At 37.1% G+C, this 22,141-nt stretch overlaps 1 protein-coding gene across 4 annotated transcripts; it reads right to left on the reverse strand.

Annotated features, from left to right (window-relative positions):
- Positions 1-326: 326 nt before the first annotated feature.
- On the reverse strand, positions 327-22,075 carry LOC113054041 (mothers against decapentaplegic homolog 2). 4 transcript variants are annotated; one of them, XM_026219322.1, is made up of 12 exons: positions 21,883-22,070; positions 21,555-21,636; positions 19,166-19,603; positions 10,044-10,133; positions 8,430-8,623; positions 8,225-8,359; positions 8,085-8,147; positions 5,911-5,964; positions 5,551-5,763; positions 5,219-5,356; positions 4,978-5,122; positions 327-2,462 (listed from the first exon to the last, which is right to left on the reverse strand). In XM_026219322.1, exons 3-12 carry the CDS (start codon positions 19,402-19,404, stop codon positions 2,339-2,341), a joined length of 1,395 nt encoding a protein of 464 aa, XP_026075107.1. In that variant the 5' UTR covers positions 19,405-19,603; positions 21,555-21,636; positions 21,883-22,070; the 3' UTR covers positions 327-2,338. The 4 variants fall into 4 exon arrangements, with proteins under 4 accessions (XP_026075107.1, XP_026075105.1, XP_026075108.1 ...); XM_026219320.1 differs by having other exon boundaries at positions 8,073-8,147; positions 21,883-22,069; XM_026219323.1 differs by lacking the exon at positions 10,044-10,133 and having other exon boundaries at positions 8,073-8,147; positions 21,883-22,075.
- Between the last annotated feature and the right edge of the window lie 66 nt (positions 22,076-22,141).

Below are 22,141 nucleotides of genomic sequence, written 5' to 3' on the forward strand. Positions count from 1 at the left end.
CTGCGTATTCACCAACTAGACACATCGAATTCACATCTGTGTCCAGGACAAAACAAAAAAAGTTAAATAATGGTCACCATAGATTACAATGCGGTCATTTCATTTTGCTGCTTCTCAAGTACAGATACTGTACAAATTATCATTTAGTCTTAATTTATGACTGTCCCACATTCGCAACATGACTTACTCCACAACCAGTAAGTTGATCTCTAATAAATTTCTCAAAGTTAGTGTACCCAGGACACTGTTGGAAAAGAGCATCATGAAACAATTTTGATGGCAGTTGTGCAACAAGAAAATCAAAAGAAAAAGACTCCAGACAGGCGTTAACATGAGAATTAAAACTTTTTATTAGTGTATTTATGAAGTCTGCATATGCAACACGCCTGAAAAGCTTATCGCCTGAAGTTCACGTCCTACCAATACATCTCTCTAATGGTAAAACAAGCTCACCAACTGTTAAATGCTTGCAAAATAGGAAAAAAAAAAAAAAAAGGAAATTAAAATTATATACACACATTTATATGCATATATGTCTGGTCCACTTTCAGTTCTATTTGGTTTTCTTTCCACACCCAGTCAAAAAGGGCAAACAGATTGTTCCCAGTGTCTTAATCAGCTTTAAAAACTGGCCACCACATCTTCATCAGCATTTTAACTCGATGCACTTAAAAGTACAAATCGCAAGAGTAGTTAAGATCAATGAAGGAAAATATGGAGACAGAGGTGGGAAGAGGGGAATGGATATTTGCAACGCCTGGTCACTGCCACAACAGGTAAAGAATAACAGACAGCTATATCACAGTCATTAGCAAAAGTTGTACAACGAGCACACACACTAAAGTTGCACAGTTCTCCCTGTAAAAGCAACCTGTTTAGTCTTATTTATTCCCCAATTGCAAACAAATAGAACCCGCAGGAGGAGCTTCCCCTTCAGGTAACCCTACTTCGAGGGCCGGTGGGTTATACAGTCTTGTGTTGGGAACATGGGAGGAAAGCAACTAAAAGAAAACGAAAGTCAGATGTATTTCAGGGGGGTTCGAGATTAAGGCTAAACGTTGACCGGGACAACAGCTTGAATTGGAAAGCAGAGGAAGAGGAGAAAAGATATCTGCACTTATAAAAATTCCATGCTAAATAACGTTTTCGTATGATAGGACATCTCATTATGAAGCCATGTTCCTTTAAAAAGAGGGCATGATCTAAAAAAATATTCAATTCTAATAAAAAGGAAGAGAGCTTTAAAGATCTTAAATATATTTATATATAAAAATACATGAAAATACAAAAAGTAGCTAAAAGAAAGATAAGTGGAAAAAAGAAAATCGTGGAACTGTGTGAAGGATAACCTAGTTTATTAACACTTAAAGCTTCAATACTTGGATTTCTTTTTTATTCTTTTGTCGTTTTTATTTTAAAGATCCGGACTGTGCGAGACGTTTTAATAACCTTCGAAAGTCTTCGTTCATCCCTAAATGAAGCAACTTTCTGAAGAAACCAGACTCTAAAACCACGCCACAGCTAACTAGTGAATATTTCACCCAGTGAATAAAAAGTTAATTCTGAGGGGCGGCGTAAAGTTCGAATTGAACGTGGGCAATTTTTTTTTTGTGTGTGTGTGTTTGTGTAAAACATTCTATAAGTTTGAAGAAAAGAAGCATGACTTACAGCAGCATACCTCAAATCAAAGGCAACTTTCTTAGTGGCTTGGGGAAAGAAATCGAAAAAAATAAAATTAAAATAAAAGTATCTTTTGGCTTTACGAAAGAAATCAAAAACCATAATTAAGTTTCAAGGTGTCAATCTACACAATAACACAGTGTATAAAAACAAATAACGCAACTTTTTGCCAGAAAAAGTAACCTCCTTGAACGACAGGATTGGGATCGGCATCCAGGTAAATTAATCGTTAAAAGAGTTTCAGAGTATTTACTTCATCAGGGGGAGAAAAGCCTTGCCGCTACAAGTGTGTGAAGTTATTTACGGCCTTCTTGAACTTCCACACAACATACGCACCTTCCCTCCTTCTCGAAAACCATGAAAATAAAATAAAAACCAATATACATTTCAAATTCTACTACTAATACATTTAATATTAAGGGTTTATGAAAGAAAACAAGAGAGAATTAAAGGTGCAAGAAGCTGATGAGACAGCAAGTGCTGAATTCAGGTCCGAACGGAGAGAACATCAGTGTCAGGAGGACAGAGATAGAGAAAGGCTCACGAGTACTATGAAAGAGAGAGAGGGGGCGGGGTTAAAGTCTTTTGAGTTGTCGGTTGGTGTGATTGTAGAATCAGTCGTTTTGGGGGCAGAGGACAGAGAGCTTGGTCACGGCAATTAGGACATACTGGAACAGCGTACGGAGGGCGAGCCCATCTGGGTCAGGACCTTGTCCAGCCACTGCAGGGGGCCGTTCAGGTGAAGCTCGATCCAGCAGGGGGTGCTCGTCACCGTCTGTCGTCTACAGAACCAGGATGCATCATGGAAAGCAGATTTGAAATTCAACTGGATAAAGTAATGTTCAAGCTACTATTGTGATGGCTTTGTTCCTAAATATTAATTATGGAATGCATGCAAGCGTATGTTTTAATTCTTACTGCAGTGAAGACTTGTCTCATGAATATTAATTAGTCCCAGAAAAAGTTGCATTGCATCAGCCTCATTAATATTCATGAGCTATGCTTTTGCCATGATTGGACTGGTATTTTTTTTTTTTTACAAATACTGCATTGGTTTCAGTTCTTCCAGTTTTGTTATTGATTACATATTGAAAAACTGCTACTTTCAGCATCCACGGATTACAAGCAAATGCGATGTAGGAAGTAAACGTTCTTAGTTTTAGATTTTTGATTCGGTTGATGCATGCAAGGGAAGCTCTGGCAAAACATGAAAACTAGTGACGTAGTTAACTAACTGTGGATATCAAAAGCATAATAAAAAAAAAGGACTAAATGAAAGCAATAAAAATACGAGATGTTTAATTTGTGGCGATCTGGTGTAATTTGATAAATCGAAGGTTTACAACAAAGACATTTGTAAATAAAGTGAGGTTAAGTGCATAAACTAGGTTACACTTTATTATAAGGTGTCCTTGTTAGTGTAATTATACATATATGTACAGAGTAATATTAATTAACTTTATGGTTAGGATTTGGGTTTGGGTTTGGCTTAACATTTTTTCAATTATATACAAAGGAAAATTAAATGTTTATATTTAAAAGGTTATGTATGCATGTAAATAATACATTTTTTCAACTTCACAAAATTAAGAAAAAAAGGTCTAGTTGTGTCTATTTACAACTTCAATTTACATACACACACATACATATATATATATATATATATATATATATATATATACACACACACACACCCCTAAAGGATTATTGGGAACACCTGTTCAATTTCTCAACGCAATTATCTAATCAACCAATCACATGGCAGTTGCTTCAATGCATTTAGGGGTGTGGTCCTGGTCAAGACAATCTCCTGAACTCCAAACTGAATGTCAGAATGGGAAAGAAAGGGGATTTAAGCGATTTTGAGCGTGACGTGGTTGTTGGTGCCAGACGGCCGGTCTGAGTATTTCACAATCTGCTCAGTTACTGGGATTTTCACGCACAACCATTTCTAGGGTTTACAAAGAATGGTGTGAAAAGGGAAAAACATCCAGTATGTGGCAGTCCTGTGGGCGAAAATGCCTTGTTGATGCTAGAGGACAGAGGAGAATGGGCCGACTGATTCAAGCTGATAGAAGAGCAACTTTGACTGAAATAACCACTCGTTACAACCGAGGTATGCAGCAAAGCATTTGTGAAGCCACAACACACACAACCTTGAGGCGGATGGGCTACAGCAGCAGAAGACCCCACCGGGTACCAATCATCTCCACCACAAATAGGAAAAAGAGGCTACAATTTGCACAAGCTCACCAAAATTGGACAGTAGAAGACTGGAAAAATGTTGAGTCTCGATTTCTGTTGAGACATTCAGATGGTAGATTGGACATGGTTTAAACGGCATGGTCTACCTGAGCATTGTTTCTGACCATGTCCATATCTTTATGACCACCATGTACCCATCCTCTGATGGCTACTTCCAGCAGGATAATGCACCATGTCACAAAGCTCGAATCATTTCAGATTGGTTTCTTGAACATGACAATGAGTTCACTGTACTAAAATGGCCCCCACAGTCACCAGATCTCAACCCAATAGAGCATCTTTGGGATGTGGTGGAATGGGAGCTTCGTGCCCTGGATGTGCATCCCACAAATCTCCATCAACTGCAAGATGCTATCCTATCAATATGGGCCAACATTTCTAAAGAATGCTTTCAGCACCTTGTTGAATCAATGCCATGTATAATTAAGGCAGTTCTGAAGACGAAAGGGGGTCAAACACAGTATTAGTATGGTGTTCCTAATAATCCTTTAGGTGAGTGTGGGTGTATGTATATTTTTGACCCATTTTGTTTTAAATGCAAAGAAAAAAAATTGCTTAAAATGAGTGCCGTCACATGGTTAATCATGAGTAAAGCACATCAAAAAAAATAAAAAAATAAAAAAAATTTGTAAAAAAAAAACCTTCCATGTATCTATATTTAAGAAAAGGGTTACGTTTCTATATTAAACTTTTATATATATATAAGATATAAGATTATACACACCATATTTTTAGAAAATATTTATGTGTGTGTATGTATGTATGTATGTATGTATGTATGTATGTGTATATGTGTATATATATATATATATATATATATATATATATATATATATATATATATATATATATATATATATATATATTATAGATGACAGATGGATAAATTGATATCTCTTAACCCTGAAAAAGTTACATTAAAAGGTGCTTTACAACCTCCTGAGTAAAATAGTCCAAGTTTACAGATGTAGCGTTTAAGATTTGTCAGAGTTGAGTCAAGAGTTGTCAGTGAGGAGGTTTGATTGTGCATACCTGTACTCGGCTCCCCAGCCTTTGACGAAACTCATTCGAATAGTGCACATCCTGGTCAGCTGATATACTGCCTCAAAGCCCTGGTTCACCGACTGAGCCAGCAGTGCCGCAAACTCCTGGTTATTAAAGATCTTAAGGTTACAGCCTAAGAAAAAGGATATTATGTCATAAAGGTTAATCCAAATTTCTGGACAGAGTATGGATGGTACAGAGGAGAATGAAAAGTGAGTGAATCTCTTACCTGGAGGGATTTTACAGACCGTCGCAGGGTGCCAGCCATACCTTTGATTACAGTTAGGGCTTTGAACAAAGATGGCGCTATCGCTGAGACATTCGGCAAACACTTCCCCACCAATATAATACAGCCTGACCCCTCGTCCTAATCAATAAACGACAACACCACACACAAAAATATAGTTTTGGACCCCATTGACTTTCATTGTAAAGACAAAAACATTCTTCAAAATATCTTCTGTAGAAGAAAGCAAGTCATACAAGCGTAGAATGACATGCCAATTTAAATTTTTGGGTGAACTGTTTGATAGAGGTTTGCCACTGAAGGTGTCCTGGTACCTATGTGTCTCCGGGTCATCTCCACGGTGGCGTTGCGGTTGACGTTGGACAGCAGCCCCAGGCAGAAGCGCTCGGAGTTGGAGGGGTCTGTGAAGCCGTCGACGGTGAGGGACGGCTGAGAGGCGTGGAAGGTTTCTCCGACCCGCTGGTTGAGTTCATAGTAAGCTATAGAGCACCAAAAAGCGGGCTCCGAGTAAGTCACTGGCTGAAGGTCTGAAACAGACGAAAAAGACTTAATATAAGAACAACTTGACAAGCTCAAATGTACATAGCCATTGTATGACTATGTTAGTAGACCTCCTAATTTTCTAAGATAAGGACTTTCAGGACGCATTCAGAATGAGTTTAAGCAGGTCTTACCCATGCCATGATTGACAGGCGAGAGTGTGCTCGGTGACAGCTCTGCAGGAGAACCTGACGGAAATAAAAACAAGGTTTCTAATAATGGCAACACAAGAAGAAATAACTAGAGTTTTTGGGGCTTGCCCATACGAAACTTGTCATCACTGTTAGGGTGTTCTATGGCATAGCTCAGGTCCTTCCTTCAATGGGATTGTTTTTTTTCTGTTTTATCATCTTTCAAGTCAAAATAGCCATGATTTGAGGAGTTATTCCTGTTCATAGCACAAGTGAAGATTCATTCTTATGGTTACGGGTTCAAACAGACACCTAAACTGTAATTATGAGTGGTAACAAAATGCAGGATTTCACAGGCTGAAAACCAAAAAGCTGCAATGTAATGAAGCAGCAACAGATTATCTTCTGCACTGACACACACACAGAGTAAATCATAAAGGTCATAAATGATGGTTACAGGACATGGTTCGATCCATCAGTTGACTGTATGAGGCAGATCTGAATGCGAACTTATAGATGATGTCACCAGAGAGAAATCGGTCACTTCACTGGAAGATCGGTTTATGCTATTTAACTTAAAAATGACGAGGTTAATAATAATCCTATAATAATATTAAACCTTCATGGATAAAACATTAAGATCAATAACACACATTTATAAAACCATGAAATTTAATTTAATGTTGACTAACTAAAGAAATTCTAAGTATAATAAAATTTAGGTCAAAAGGTAAACTTTTCCTTCAGGTACTCTTACTATCGTAACTTCTGTCAGGTTAGCACTTGCTGTCTGTGATCAAAACCAGTTAACCGCCTTAAGGCTAGAATACAACTACTTGAGAAACTTTTGCCCTGATTTATATTCTGATTGAGGCACAGACTCAGAAATGTGAAGCTTTAAAAAACAAAAAAACAACACTTTTCATTTGTCATGCATCTAACAACAAAGCGTATGTTTCTGCAATAGTCTGCTATGAATGGATTGACCTGAAAGTCTGCTAGAGCGTGCAACTCAATCTTTTAGCATATGATGAAGATTTTCCTCTGTAACCATTTACAAAGTCAGCAAGTGTATAATGCCTAGTTTTTTTTAAATCAGTTCACATTTTAACAGTTGGGTATTGCACTAAAAACCACTTGTTCTGGAGGTTTAAGAAGTTCATTATGCAACTTTCAGTAAGCAACTGCAGAATAATGCTGTGTTCACACCAAACGCGAATAGAGAGTCTGGCACAAATGATTTCAATGTTAAGTCAATGCAAAGGCACGTGTACTCGTGTCTGGAGGTCTCGCGGCGCGAATGAGGCGTTTAGCGCAGCACGAATGACGCGAATTGAGTGTTTTGCGCAAATGGTGCTTTTTGTGCATTTAGCGTTTGACGCGAAATCCCACCTGCCACCCGAGTTGAACAATTTTAACTTTGCTGTCAATTCGCGACGCTTTAACCAATCAGGAGCCTGCTAGGAGTCACTCATTCAACAAGGAGGAACGACTGATGTTGTCGGTGAGCAGTCAACCGGAGCTTTATGACAAGTTCATATTTCTATAGAGACAGAAATAAAAAAGGACCTATATATAGAAAACATATTAATAGATTCATTGAATAAAGGCCAAAGATAAGAAACGTTTCGTTTTACCCCAAACAAATTATATTTTATCTTGAACTAAAGAGACATCAGAGCCAGAGGCAAATGTCAGAAGGTCTAGCCGAGGTGAGGCTGCTCTCGGCGGATACATGATGACGGAGCTCCCGCTGATCGCATGGAGCTCATCGCCGAAATTGGCGAACCATTTTTTAAACAGACACTGTCTTTATAAATAAACTGCATATTTGAGTTTAAAACAACTACATTCTCGCCTGAAATACTTTTAAAACTACATTTCATGACACGATAACAGTAATATTTAGAAAATTATCCGAATAAAAATGGCGGTTGAAAATGCTGCGTGAACTCAGCTGGCAGAAGCCAGTTCAAGCGGCAAACTAGACACAGTAGACGCGAATTTGACGCTCTATTCGCATTTGGTGTGAACTCAGCATAAGGAGAAAGGAGCGTGGGAAGTAAACTACTGCAGTAAAAGTACATTTTAGATGCTTTACGGTCTGAAAGTGCAAACACACGTGGCTGTCATGCCCATGTAGTGGTGACACTTTGGGAATGTACCTGTGTCCATACTTTGATTCATCTGCTGGTCGCTGGCTTCCCCATCCTCACTGATGTATCCCGGTGGAGGAGTTTCTGGGCACAAACCACAAGCAACTTGTTATTACTCTTAAACTACACAATAATGCACATGGTGGGAAATGTGCTCATACCTGGTATATAATTGTTAGGAGGCTCGATCCCTGTTGGGAAGTTGGTGTTTTCAGGTATGGAGTTGGTGTAGTCGTCCAGAGGAGGCAGCTCGGTCAGGATCTCCGTGTGTCTTGGCACGAGGACAGGAGGAAGAACTACAGGAGCCAATGTTCAGATGAATGAATGAACACAACAGCAAGCGGAAAGCTGTATCTGTTTCTATACCTGGCGTCTCCACCCGCTGGTAGTGGTAGGGGTTGACGCAGACTTCATCCTTCTTGAGGTTGAAGGCGTACTCGCAGGTCTCGATGGCGCGCAGCTCGTGGTGGCTGTGCAGGTCGGGCCATCGCCACAGGCGGCAGTAGATGACATGAGGCAGACCTTTGCGGTGAGACACCTGCAGACGGCCGTCCAGAGATCTGACCCGAGCGTCCACAGAGAGGGCGAGAGAAATGGAAGAGAGGGAGCGTGCCAAATGAGCAGAGAAAGACATGCATGGATGGAGGGAAGAGGGGAGATGGTGAGATTAGGCAGCACGTCATAACAATACAGACACAAGCTTCATCTATTAGGATTCAAACATCTGTAAGTTTAGCTACTACAAGACTATACTAATCATTTAAATCACCGGTTCTCAACTAATGGTTGGTGACCCAAAAACGGGTGGTATCAATCACGAAAAAAAAAAGAAAAAAAAACAAATCAATGCAACCAACCATATAACAGTGGTTAGTTTTAAAATGTGGAAAAAGTTTAAAAAAATGTGAATATGCATCTAATGAAAATGCATAACTTTAAGTTGCATATAAAATACCAGGCAAACGTTTGGAGTCATTGATTTTTTTTGTGTTATTAAAATGTATGCTTAACGAGGCTGCTTTATTTATTTATTTTTAATCAAAATACAAACAGATATTATATATATATATATATATATATATGTGTGTGTGTGTGTGTGTGTGTGTGTGTGTGATATTATTAAAACTTTAATAACCAGTTTTATATTATTTATTATTGAAATTTTTATACACCTATACATACATACACAATTAAATAAATACACAGAGTGAAAAATATTACTACATACTTAATACCGGTTTCCTATTTTATATATATTGTAACATTTTTATAATACTATTTCTTCTTTAAATATTGCTTAATAGTTTTGTGGATTTCTGTGAAGGGATTCTTTTTTCAGGATTCTTTGATTAAGTTAAAAAGAATAGCATTTATTAGAAATAGAAATCTTTTGTTATATTAGAAAATGTCTTTACGATCATCTTTATTCAAGGTAATGTATCCTTGTTGAAAAATAGTATTAAAATAATAAAATTCTTTAAAATAATAATAATAATAATAATAATAATAATAATAATAATAATAATAATAATAATAATAATAAACAACAAATATCTTTACTGACCCCAAACTTTTGCACAGCATATATTAAAAGTGTATACGTATAGGTAATGCATATGTTCATGTAAATTTAAATACAAACCATTCACTTCTGCATAATTCACATTCAGCTAATTTTTTCATAGGTTGGGTCACCAAATATAAAATCAAATCCAGTTGAGAACCACTGTTTTAAACTTAAAACTAAGTGAGGTGAATGTATGAATTATGAAAACGTGTCCATCTGCTTTAAATCTAATGTAACCTATAGAATTAAAACTCTACAATGACAAAAGTGATTCCATCTTCAAGATAATATTTAATGTAGACAAACTATAAATAAGTGCGTTAAAGTGTTTATTTCGCGGCCCCCTGTGCTCGTTCAGCCCCACCTGTGTCTCGTGGGGTGAGTGTGGCACAGTGTCAGGAGAGGATATTCACCTGGTTTGGTCAGGGTAGCTGTAAAGGCCTGAGGTATCCCACTGTTCTATCGTATTTGGTGTACTCAGTCCCCAAATTTCAGAGCAATTGCTGTGCACAGAAAGTAAAAAAACAAAAACAAAAAAAAAGAAAAGAAAGAAAAACAAAAACACAAAGAAACAAAAAAAATGATAAACATGGGGCATGATTCATTCAAAAATACCAAGATGAAGTACCATGACGGGATAATCAAAGGGCATCGTTTCTTTTATTTGAGATGTTTCGCGCAGTCGCCTGAAGCTGGCGAACAACACGCCCACCTCGAATAAAAGAAGCCACTCTAATGGAAAATACACATATAACAGTGAGATGAGAAAACCGAAGAGAAACTGACAAATGTATTTCAAATTTACAGATAGGGCTGGGCGATATATTGATCATTCACAATATATTCGCAATGAAAAATAGACAGTAAGCGATTCATTTCCATGAAGCAGCTCAGATTGCGTAAATTAACAGATTCCAAACTCAATTAGCTTGAAACACTAATAAATTTAGGTAAATTCTTATGCGTTTCAATGTTTTCTTCATTTAATGGAAAAGCAATGCCTCCGTTATTTTAAAGTTGTTACACTAAACATATGTTTTACAAGAATTCTGTTAATATTTCCTGCTACATCGCCCAGCTCTAGTTACAGTGCATTATCTCTTCCCCCGGTCATCATGCGGTGTGTTATGAGAGGAACAGGGCAATTAACGTTATAAAGACGTTTCATTCTGGGGTTGGATTTCACATCAGATATCAACATTTAAACATGCAGCACAGGACAGGAGCCTACTGTCGTTTGACTACATCACACTCAAGATAAAGAAGGCTATCAGTCGATCAGACAAGCACACAGACCTTCAGTAGTTCTGAAAAAGAAACATGGGATGAGAAACAGACACGGTGACGTGACAGGAACACGACTCGCACAGACTTGATATGTGATGAATGAAGTTGTGGCCCCCTGTGGTTTAACCGTCTCTGAAAAGGGACTCAAACACGTGCCAGACTCCACCAGCGACCTGTTCTCATCACAGACACGTTTGAAAAACCTTTCCAAACACCCAAATACCGATATTGGACTATTTAGCTTGTTAAATTGTTCATTTAAATTTTTCCTGCAGCAGCAGCCCTAAGGGCTAGAGACGTGTTTTTCTTATATAAATTTTTAAATTTTTCTATTATAAAAATGCTACTTCCACTATTATGGGCCGGTCACACAGAATGCGTCTTTGTGTATAATACGGTAGATGCAATGCTAAGGAAGGGTGCAAGAACTTGCTTTAACTACTCATTATATATGGATTACTCTTACTGAACTATCACAGTTTTGACGGCGTGGTTTGGTTTCATTGAAAATGTCTTTTGTTTAGATGAAAGAAGCTTTATTTGTTTAAAATGACACGAGGCTGAGTAAATTACAATTTTCATTTCATTTTGGTTAAACTAACCCTTTAACCAACTAACTTTAAAAGAACAGTTTTTTGTGTCTTGAAACTTAAAGCAGCCATCCCAACAATAAGAATGCATTTATACAACCAACATTAAAACACTTAAGGAGACAAAAGGAGTAAGGAACACAACCCTTGAGCAGTACATTAACATCAGAGCAGGTCACCTGAGCGCGGAGTGTATCGCTAACCCTCGACCTGTACGCTAGCTGCTACCTGATGTCAAAAGTTAATGAGACCGACCCTGAAGTAGAAACCACACCAGAGATATTGTGCGGAGCTTGCTCAGAGTATAACGTGTCCTTATTCCTTCAGGAAATTAAGATTTCATGATGCCCAGAGAACACCATCAATAGACACTTTGTCAAAAAAAGGCCAACAACATTTTTAAAAGGTGATCAGTTAAAGCTTTTTTTTTTTCTTTTTTATCTAGTTTTACATGGTGATACTACAGGCACTGAATTCACCTTAGTAATTATGTACAATTTAACAATTTACTTTTGTTAGTACTGTACTAATATTATAATTCTGACCAATAATCATTTTATGGCTGATAACCACTAAATTACTGTATGGACATTACAAACACTTAAAAACTTTTTTAAAGCAGTCTTTTAAAGATTAACTACAAGTAAGCACTAGCATGCACAACTAAATCTACAATACAAGTTTAACAAAATAAATAAATAAATAAATAAATAAATATATATATATATATATATATATATATATATATATATATATATACACACACAATTTAAACTATACATTTCTTTCATGTCTCCGTTTGAGCTTTACTAAAATGTAATTTTAAGTGGCATGCAGTGAGGAAGAGGAAAAAGAAGAAAGAGCAAAGCAAATGTATATGAGAAACCATTAAAAGAAGTGAAACCACAGTGAGTTTAGATAAACTCACATGACCCGTTTTAGGGGGATTTTAGGGGGATGGGGACTTCAGTTTCAACACCAGTAGATGAAGAGTTTCCCAATACTCTCTTAAAACACACACACACACACACACACACACACACACACAATAGAAACCCGATTCAGTATTAACCCTCAAATCAACAATAGAGCAGATGGAAGATCACTGTGTGATATCAACAGAGGTGCAGTCGAGCATGATAATGATCATTCACAAACCTATTAGGAACCATTAGAAGGAATCCAATCAATATTAGACAATTTTAGTGAAACTATTAATGAATGTAACCAAATACAACATTTTTACAAATGCCTGCAACCAAAATGCAATGGCTTATTCAATTATCATTGCAACTAACCTACATTAGTCCATTATGCACAAGACAGATGCTCATATCAGCCATTTAAAGTTCCCAAAGTTGGTACTTTGGGCATGACTGGGTTGCCATGTCCCAGACAGATGACACACTTTCGGAGGGTATTAACCGCTGTATCCTGTTGTGTGGATCCCCACTAAACCACTGAGAGCCCATCTGCTGGCCACCGTCTACCCTCACTCCAGCTATACTCCAGATAAAAACAAAAAAGATTTTCTTTTAAAGCAGCGCTGCCTTCACCTACCAGGTGACTAGCTAATGAAAACAGAGTTTAGGGCCGAGTTTTGGACTTCAGGCGTCATGTAGGAAACCATATTATCTCGGTCAAATCTCAGGATGATTCCTGCAAATGAAGAGTCAGTAAGCGTCCCATTTCAGGCTGCCATCTGGACACATGCCAAATGACCAACATCTTAATTCCATAAAAGACATCTGAACGAGCAATTTAAGGGGATCTTTTGAAATGCTTCATAAAATTGCATCTTAAAATGATTTCCCAACTCATAAAATTGGTATTTTTATTCCAATAGTCTCTTCTACTTAATTTCAGCAGTATTGATTAGAATTTTGTTATTTCCCATAATACAGAGGCTAATGGGTCAAAGACGAAAAAGTGTTTAAACATATAAAAAAAAAAGTGTAATACTGCTTTAAACTGTTGTAGTTTTCCCCCCTAAAAAAAAATTCTAAAAGTTTTCGGTTTTATTTAATTGCAATTTTGTTTTTGTTTTTCTGAGCAAAAAATAAATATCATACATTTTTCCCTGATTTACAGAAGACACCCAGTAAAATGTCATTCCGTGTAACAATCTTGTCAGGCATATTTACAACAAAAATCAATTTATGACATTAAAAGACTAATCACTTTCACCCCAAACACTAATTAGTTTAGTGTTTAGATAGATTGCCACTATCCTAGGTTATGCCCATTTGTCAGTAAGAATTTTTTACTGATTTAAAACGCAATAAAATTTAGTATGCTCCTTTATTCATTTAGATATTTTAATATGTACACATCAGAATAAGCATGTTGTTTGTATTTTTGCATAAATATTGTGTTACACTGAATGACAATGTATCATTATTTCAGCCAAATTTTGACATTTTAGTCTCCAAAAACTTATTTGAAACCTTAAAAGTAGACATTTTACTTACATTTAATGTGGTTTCTACGGACACAAAATCACTTTTGTACATTTCTTTTGATGTGGACACCTTAACATCTTTGACCCGAATTCATAGCACTTTATGGATAAAATAACAAGCATTTCAAATAAACTCTGATCTGGGGTTCAGGTCTGAGCTTTCATAAAGAAAACACTGGTAGAGAGACATCTTGATCTCAACTCTAATATGATTTATGAATCCCAATGAAAGCTGGGTCTTAATTATAGTATGGGAAGCCAGACAGACAAAGGGAGTCTTCGGATTACAATCGATAGAGTTGAAAAACCCACAGCGCCAGTCGGCTCTGTCCTCTTCACATTCTTACACTCACTGAAGGCATCTTACAGATAAACTACCAGCTCTTCTACACAAAAGACCTGCGCTGACAGGAAGTCAGGTCGAGGCCGATATGGGTTTGTAAGTCCTATTAAATGGATAAAAATCCATAAGGGAGGGCAACAGGGTGGTTTAATCATGACTTTGGCACAAAAACTGGCCTAAAAGTCCTTACATGGCATTTTAAAAAGCGCATCATAAATGATTCAATTCTGCTTGTGCAAACCTCCAGTACCAATACAGCAGATATGCTGTATGGTAAAAAACATGATGTGTTTAAGTGAGTTTTGTCCTGGGATTCAGGCCAATTTTACATTTATCTAAGATTCATTTCCCAACAAAGACAGGAATCCATTCACACTCTAGTAAAACAGAAATTGTAGCAAGATTTGCAAATACTAAACAAAGTTGTATTGAAAATTGGTCAAAAATCTTTGGAATATATTTAAATGTTAAAATACTCTGCCCAAACATGAAAATGTATTGCAGTCATGAAGATGTTTTGACAAACATTGGCAACCAAACACCATTGGAGCCCACTGACTTCTAATGCATTAAAAACACTTTTTTTTAATCAAAATATACAGTTTTGAAAAGACATGACAATTTGCATTTCTAGACAGAATATCGATTTAAAAAGAGACATTGGAATTTCATTTACATATGCTCATTTCATAAGACCATTTCTACACAACTTCCCTTGCCAAATTATGGTATATAATTCACTCAAACGAGGTAAAACACTGGAGAAAATGTTTCACTCTGATGTCTGACTGGACATGATTTGCATCATCAATCTGAAGTCAATCTTTGTTTAATTAACAAGCGTATTCCCGCCCTTTTATAAACCGCAAACAGTCAAATTGAAAACACCCAAGAAGAGACTAGCCGGGTCTTTTAGTTCACAGTTATGTGAGGAGGCTGGAGAGGACAGTCGAGGAGGCTTTTTTCCATTACCAAGCATGACAACGGACAAATACAACGACTGATCCAGCCGTTCCCACAAGCCTCCAAGGTTAGAGAACAGATTAGCAGCAGAAAACATCTTGGAGGTAAAGTTTCCCACCCTTTAAATCCACTCTTAAGGGAAGACAAAGCACTCTGGATGACTTTTCTGAAGATCTGACCGGATCAGTCCATAGCTAGCAGACATTTAATGTTCACTTCTACAATTTTCCAACTGGAGGAGGTCATTTTAACCTGTATTTACTGTAGGCTATTCACTCCAAGAGGTTTTGTTAAGTGAACCTGATCAGACATGTAGGCACGGTGCCAAGTCGCACAGCATTTTCACAATAACCATTGCACAACTTTTCAACAGTGGAGGAAGATATGCATTGTGGCCAGCTTTTGTTAAATGATACACGAACAACAATTCTGTGGATTTGAGATGTTAAAACTGATTCAAAAGAACTCGATGGAAATAAATCTCTCTAGGACAAAGGATAATGGCCGTTTGCCATTACAACAAGCTCGCATTATCCATTTCAACAGCACCTTTCAACTAAATCCGCCCAGGAAATGCGATTATGCCCTTTTCAAGTTTGTTTAGCAACTCACACCAAAATTAAACTGCATATTAGATGTTAAAGAATGAGAACCTGTTCTAGACCTCGACATTACTTAAAATAAACTGATGAATCTTCAGAATGGATATATAGAATATTAGCAAATATTGGCATGTGTGATTAATTTGGTGTTAACAATTTGATTTTTATTTTTTTTGCATAGCACAATGATTTTTGCGCTTTGACCAATTGTGATTCTTAAAGATTATTTTGCACTGTAACTCTTAAGTGCAATCTCAAAATACACGATTCACATTTCTGTTATCACTTCGTTTTAATAGAATTAGTTTAATTGGTACATAACGGATTACAATTCTCGAATTCATCTAATGAAAAGCATACCTAGATTATTTTATAGATTTCTGTTTTACATTGGCATTTAACATTCTAAATGCATTTAAAATCAGTTCAGGTCGAATTAATAAATAAATAAAGTTAGAAATTATAAAAAATATGGCAACATTTTTCAGAAAGTTGCCATTAGTTAATCTTAGTTAACACATTGAATACGATGAACTAACAATACAACCTTTTTTTGTTAGTTTATGTCAGCTAATGTGCATTACATAATATTAATTTCAACATTTACTAAAATCAAAAGTTGTATGTTACTATTATGATTAACAAACGCTTTTCCATTGTTGATTCGTGTTTACAAATGTGGTTGACTAATCTTAATAAACAGGCCCTTAGAAAGTTACCAAAAATATCAATTCAATACATGTTAAGCTCAATCATTATTAGAATGAAAAAGGTACATGATATTCCTAGAAAAAATTCAAAGCTTTTTGTTGTTGTTTTTACAAGCTGGACATAAAATCTATTGTAAACTTAAAATGCTTAAAAGCATTTCAGAGCATTATAAATCACCAAAACGCTGAAGAACAGAATGTATTAGACATATCACCCAACCCTTGTGTATGTATAACATATTGGTTTCAAACTATTGATATGTTGTGGCTCGGGCACACGACCTGTCCTCCATCATCCTCTCCTCGGAGCATCTCCCTAAAATATCAGCACTGATGCTCCATTTGTCATGAGAAATGGAATAAAAGCAGCCTGATGGTTGATATCGCAGACATTCATACAGCATGAGAAGCCTCTGTGCGCTCTGAATGGAGGTGATGTGGAGCTGCACAGAGTGACCTTAACTCAAGTCAAGACAGATGGAGCAGAAATCACTTGAAGAAATAAAGGGAGGCAATGCTGATATTTGACAACGGTAGACGCAACTCAGCGTCATGCCTTCACCTTCACTCACGGAGCAACATACGCAATGATACGGCTAAGGTCACTTCGAAAATTAAATAAAAACCTTTCAGAATCATTAGAGGACTTGCTTTGTAATTAGATGAAGACTTAAATTAAAGAGTTCATTGGCTTGCAATTCTTCACATCTTAAAGGGAGTTAATATTTACTCACCCTCATGTTGTTCCAAATTTAAGCCATTTTTAATAGGAGTCGACCGATATGGATTTTTCTCAGAGTGGCCTTGTGTGTGTGTGTGTGTGTGTGTGTGTGTGTGTGTGTGTGTGTGTGTGTGTGTGTGTGTGTGTGTGTGTATGCAAACATTAAACTGCAGGTTGTTCATTACTAAAAACTTTTTTTTCTTCTTTTTTTTTACACTTGTTTAAAAAATACTTTTTAATAAAGTATATATAAAATAAAAATAAAAAGAATAAGAAAAAAATACTGCTGCAAAGTTCTCCACTAAATAATACACTCTCAGTCTCAAACCAATATCATATAATAAAATAATGAAAAATATAAATAAATATGATTACAGTGCAGCATTACCAATCCCAGCTTGTAGGCCTGCTCATATTAAAAAAATATATACATAACTTTTCCAAAGTGTAAAGTGCAGCATCAACAGTTTCAGTTTTCAGGCCTGCTCAGATTTCGTTATTGCGTTGGAACGATCGGAATTAAGAGCAAAGGTCTGTTTAAATGCCGACGGGAGATGCGTTAGAATTACAATAGTTTTTTCTTAGTTGTAGTGATGTTCACACTCGCGTGATGTCTTTTGAATATTATAAAAAAAAAAAAATTATATGTCTATTTTGCCGTCAATCGTGTTGACGGTGTCCTTTTATATTTGTGTCACCGGCCTTAGAATCAGCTGCAGGGCGGGATTTGCGCTGAACGCGGAGACTTCCGCCACTTAATATGTTTGTTTGGAAACACAAAAATGTACCTATGTTCATATTGCATTCGGTACACACGTGCACTGTACCGAAAGCCCTGTACCGAAACGGTCCGGTACGAATACACGTACCGTTACACCCCTAATATATATATATATATATATATATATTAATTAGATTTACTTTGCATACTACTCGCCAGTGTCGGGGGTAATGCATTACAAGTAATGTGAGCTATGTATGCAGATTAGATTCATTCAAGTAACTAGTAAAAGTAACTTTTCGTTACTTTTTCCAAGTAAGTTACTTTGTTTTCTGATTTACTCACTGACACTTCTCTTGTGCAAGTTAAAATAAATAAGCAGCCCGGCCCATGGGACAAAAAGTAACGCAATGCATTTATTTCCATAAAAAGTAACACAATTGGTTCCTTTTTTATGAAGAAACACAATATTGTAATGCATTACTTAAAAAAAAAAAAAAAAAAAAACTTTCCCCCACACTGCTATTTTCTAAATTAAATCATTTAAAACTAACATGTATAATGTGGTCGATTCTGAAATTCTATTGTAGTAATTGTCACAAAGAAATAGTTACAAATATTAATAAAAAAGGAAGTCAACGTTTAACAGTGCACTCAGTAATTTGGTAAGTGTGCGCGCACTGGAAGAAAAAAATTCAATTAAAAGACAAGTTAACTTTAATTTCACATGCACCATGCGATGAATATGACATAGCAGCAAACTATATCATTTACTTTGCTCTGTGCAAGTATACTGTATTAGTCAGAACTGTTGAACAGAGACAGTAAACTAATGAAGACGGAGAACAGGAGCGCCATGCTATCAGGAGCCGGCATTCACAGCAGTGTCAAAATAAAGGTCCTGCTTCAGACATATCAGCCAAAGAGAGAAAAAAAAAACTGGCTGATGCTGATAAGTGTCAAATCAACCACTAATTCTTAAGCAAACTGTAACAATTCACCTGATTTTTTGACCAACAAGAGGATGAGTAAACAACAATATTCATTCGTTCCCTCATGTTTTCGTGTTAGATTGACAAATTTAAGTTGGCATTGTCCTGAAAGCAGGAATGCAGTCATCTTTTGGGGATTTCGTACCTGGGAATGGTGACACACTTGGTGTTGCAGTTCTGTGTGGTGATGGCTTTCTCCAGCTCGTCCAGCTGGCCCGTCTTCTTCAGCTTCTTCACCAGGCTTTTAACAGCCTTCTCGCACCATTTCTCCTCCTGGCCGTTCTGCTCTCCTCCGCCTCCCGCTCCGCTCGAACCGCTGGCCGACTTCTTCCAGCCCAGCAGACGCTTCACCACAGGCGGAGTGAAAGGCAAGATGGAGGACATGCTTCTGGGGTGTCCAATAAGCGGTCAGCCCCCTACTGGGCAGGTGGAGTTAGGGAGACAGATGGAGGCTGAGAGAATGGGGAGGAACAGACCCAACGTTCCTAACTGGGATTTAGGAAGAGGGTCTCTGGGCTGATTATGAGGGGCAGGGGACAGAGGAGCTTTGGAAACAGGAAAGGAAAGAGGGGCGAGGGGTTACCTGAGTGAAGAGAAGCAGAAATCAAGAACAGCCAATGACAGACTGTGGAAAAATCTTCAGGGACAAGACTAAAAACCTCCCTCCTTTTTTTTTTTATGGACTGATTTTAATTCAACTGTGTGTGTGAATTGTGTGTTCTCAATTTCAATGTGTTTTTATACACACTACCAATTCAAAAGTCTGGGATTATAATTCAGATTTTTTCAGTATTAAAAAGTTTCCATCCTTTGAATAAGTACAAAGGAACAGAATTAGTTTCAAATGAAAACCTCTCTACTGTCATTTGATTAATTTTATGCATCTTTGATGAATAAAAGTATTAATTTATTTCAAGAAATAAATACAAAATCATACAGACCCCAAACTTCAACAGCAGTTTAAATACTTTCTCTTATTTTATTTGGGATATTAATTCTAAAACATCCTTATTTTTGCTATTTGTTCTGGTGACAACGGTGGATCAGAAATCAGATTTCGGCTTTAAATAAAGGAGAGTTCAATATAATGTGCTCTTGTTTTACCAAGAACTGATTCTAACGGTCTCTCAGCTTTTGATAGTGACTCAACCCTATTCACCAAATGAGAGATTTCTTTAAAACTACAACTTTATACAGAAGAAAAGATAATACAGCAGAAGGCTGTCTTTCATTTAAAAGGATTTAGCTTTTAATTTAAAAAGAGGTTTCACATAACAACAAATCCAATGTAGAGAAACCAGGCAAATATTTTTAGTTTGTGAACATAAGAAAGTGGAAGTAATACATCTTGATCATTTTGGCTAGCCTTACAACATACCCTTACTCTGAGTGCCCGTTTTCATAAAGGAAACGATGCACCATGAGAAAAGTTTGTTGTAAACACATAGAAACAAATTCACTGCAGAAGATGATGACGGCGCTATGACATCAAAACATTTTTCTCATTTAAGGGCAAAGTAAGTTAACGGTCAAATCAACAATACAGATGGATGATGACATGAGGAAAGATAATAATAATAAAATTTGTCTTTTATATGCTGAATCATCTGAGCAAGTTCTGCTTTTATGTGCAGCCTGTTTGTATGTAGAGTGTGTAACCATTCATTATTGCAATATCTGATTTTAAGAATGCAGAACTCTTAAAAAAAATTATGATCTCAGTTAAGTGTCAAACTTGAAAGCAGTTTGAACGTCACATGCAAGTTTGAACAACTTCAATAGAATGTTAGGGGGGAAAAAAACAATTGTGCATATTAGAGGCACACATTCAAATAGCGGATTTCAAGAGCATCACGTGTGCATTTGGAAGATTCAAAACAAACGTTCAAAGCATTTTAGAGTAAACTAAACACGTGAATCACTCTGGACAAAATAGGCACGTTCTGAACGGTTATTATTCGAACAGTGTACATAAATATAATCATTTTGGGTGGGGGGGTGGGGTGTATTGGAACGTTTCAGGTTTCGTGGCATCATAGACCCGAATCAAACGTTCAAATCAAAACACAAAACGCATTCGGATTCTGGAAAAACCGGAAATCGGAGGTTTTAGAACGTTCGGAGAATTTAAACACCACGTGTGTTTTTGTAAGGTTCGAAGTAATAGTCGTGTCGGAATGTTCGATTGGGGCGTTCCGCTCTTTGATGCCCACAAATGCTGTCTAGGTAATGTTAGGCAGCTCTCTGAGTTCTGACACATAGCCAGAGACTGGGATGAAGAATACACCTGTGCCAATGAGGCAGGTGTGAATTATATCCCAGTATCCGTGTAACGTTGCATGTTTTTGTCTTCAAATGCAAAAGCAAAAACAATTTGATTGTTAATAAACTAAATTGGCAAAACAAACATCACCATGTTTTTTTTCCTTCTACAGGTAACGTTACCATTCTTATGCATATAAATCGAGCCGAGCTAACCCTAGCCATCATTATCTCATCTGTAAGATTAAAATGATTAATGAATGCATTGTTACCTTCTTCTCCAGCGGTCTGATGGAGTATCGCGGGCTCGTTATGGCTGCATGGGCCGCTAATCGACTCTCTGTCCCGGTCTGCCTACAATACAACAAAACCCCAGGATCAACACATTTATGCTAATCGCTGCATTAGAAACTCTTTCATCTATGCACGAGCGAAAAGCCGAGATCTGGCCGCTTGTGCGCGGTGTGCGAGTTTGTGTGAGCATTGATTTTGTGTAAACCGCTAGCAGCCTGCGCTACTTTCTTTGACAGAAATAAAATAAATAAACAGCTTTCAGACGTGTTTGCGAGCCGTTACCTTCTCGTTTACCCGTCAACTCACCCTTTTAGCGAGGTGCTTTCTCTGTAACGAATGTGCAGCGTAAATTCCGAGCCAAACGGATTATTCGTGAGTGGGGAAAAGTCGATTTTAAACAATATTTTCCTTCCCACTGTAGCCGAATTACAGCAGCAGACGACGGCCTCCAGCGCGCGCAACCTAACCTTAATGCTCGCCATGCGATACGCGCTCTGCATAAGCCCCGCCTTCTTGCTCTCTATTGGATAAACTAAAAGCCCGTCAAGAATACTCTTCTCGCCGA

The sequence above is a fragment of the Carassius auratus genome, chromosome 35, assembly GCF_003368295.1.
Source record: "Carassius auratus strain Wakin chromosome 35, ASM336829v1, whole genome shotgun sequence".
NCBI classification, from domain to species: domain Eukaryota; kingdom Metazoa; phylum Chordata; class Actinopteri; order Cypriniformes; family Cyprinidae; genus Carassius; species Carassius auratus.

What these genes read in the sequence shown, in the direction of transcription:
- LOC113054041 (XM_026219321.1), bottom strand. Translation starts at nt 19,404, where the DNA reads ATGTCCTCCATCTTGCCTTTCACTCCGCCTGTGGTGAAGCGTCTGCTG. An exon ending in TCCTAACAATTATATACCAG is followed by an intron (nt 8,148 to 8,224) that starts GTATGAGCACAT and finishes GTTTGTGCCCAG; the next exon opens with AAACTCCTCCACCGGGATAC. An exon ending in GAATCAAAGTATGGACACAG is followed by an intron (nt 5,965 to 8,072) that starts GTACATTCCCAA and finishes TATTTCCGTCAG; the next exon opens with GTTCTCCTGCAGAGCTGTCA.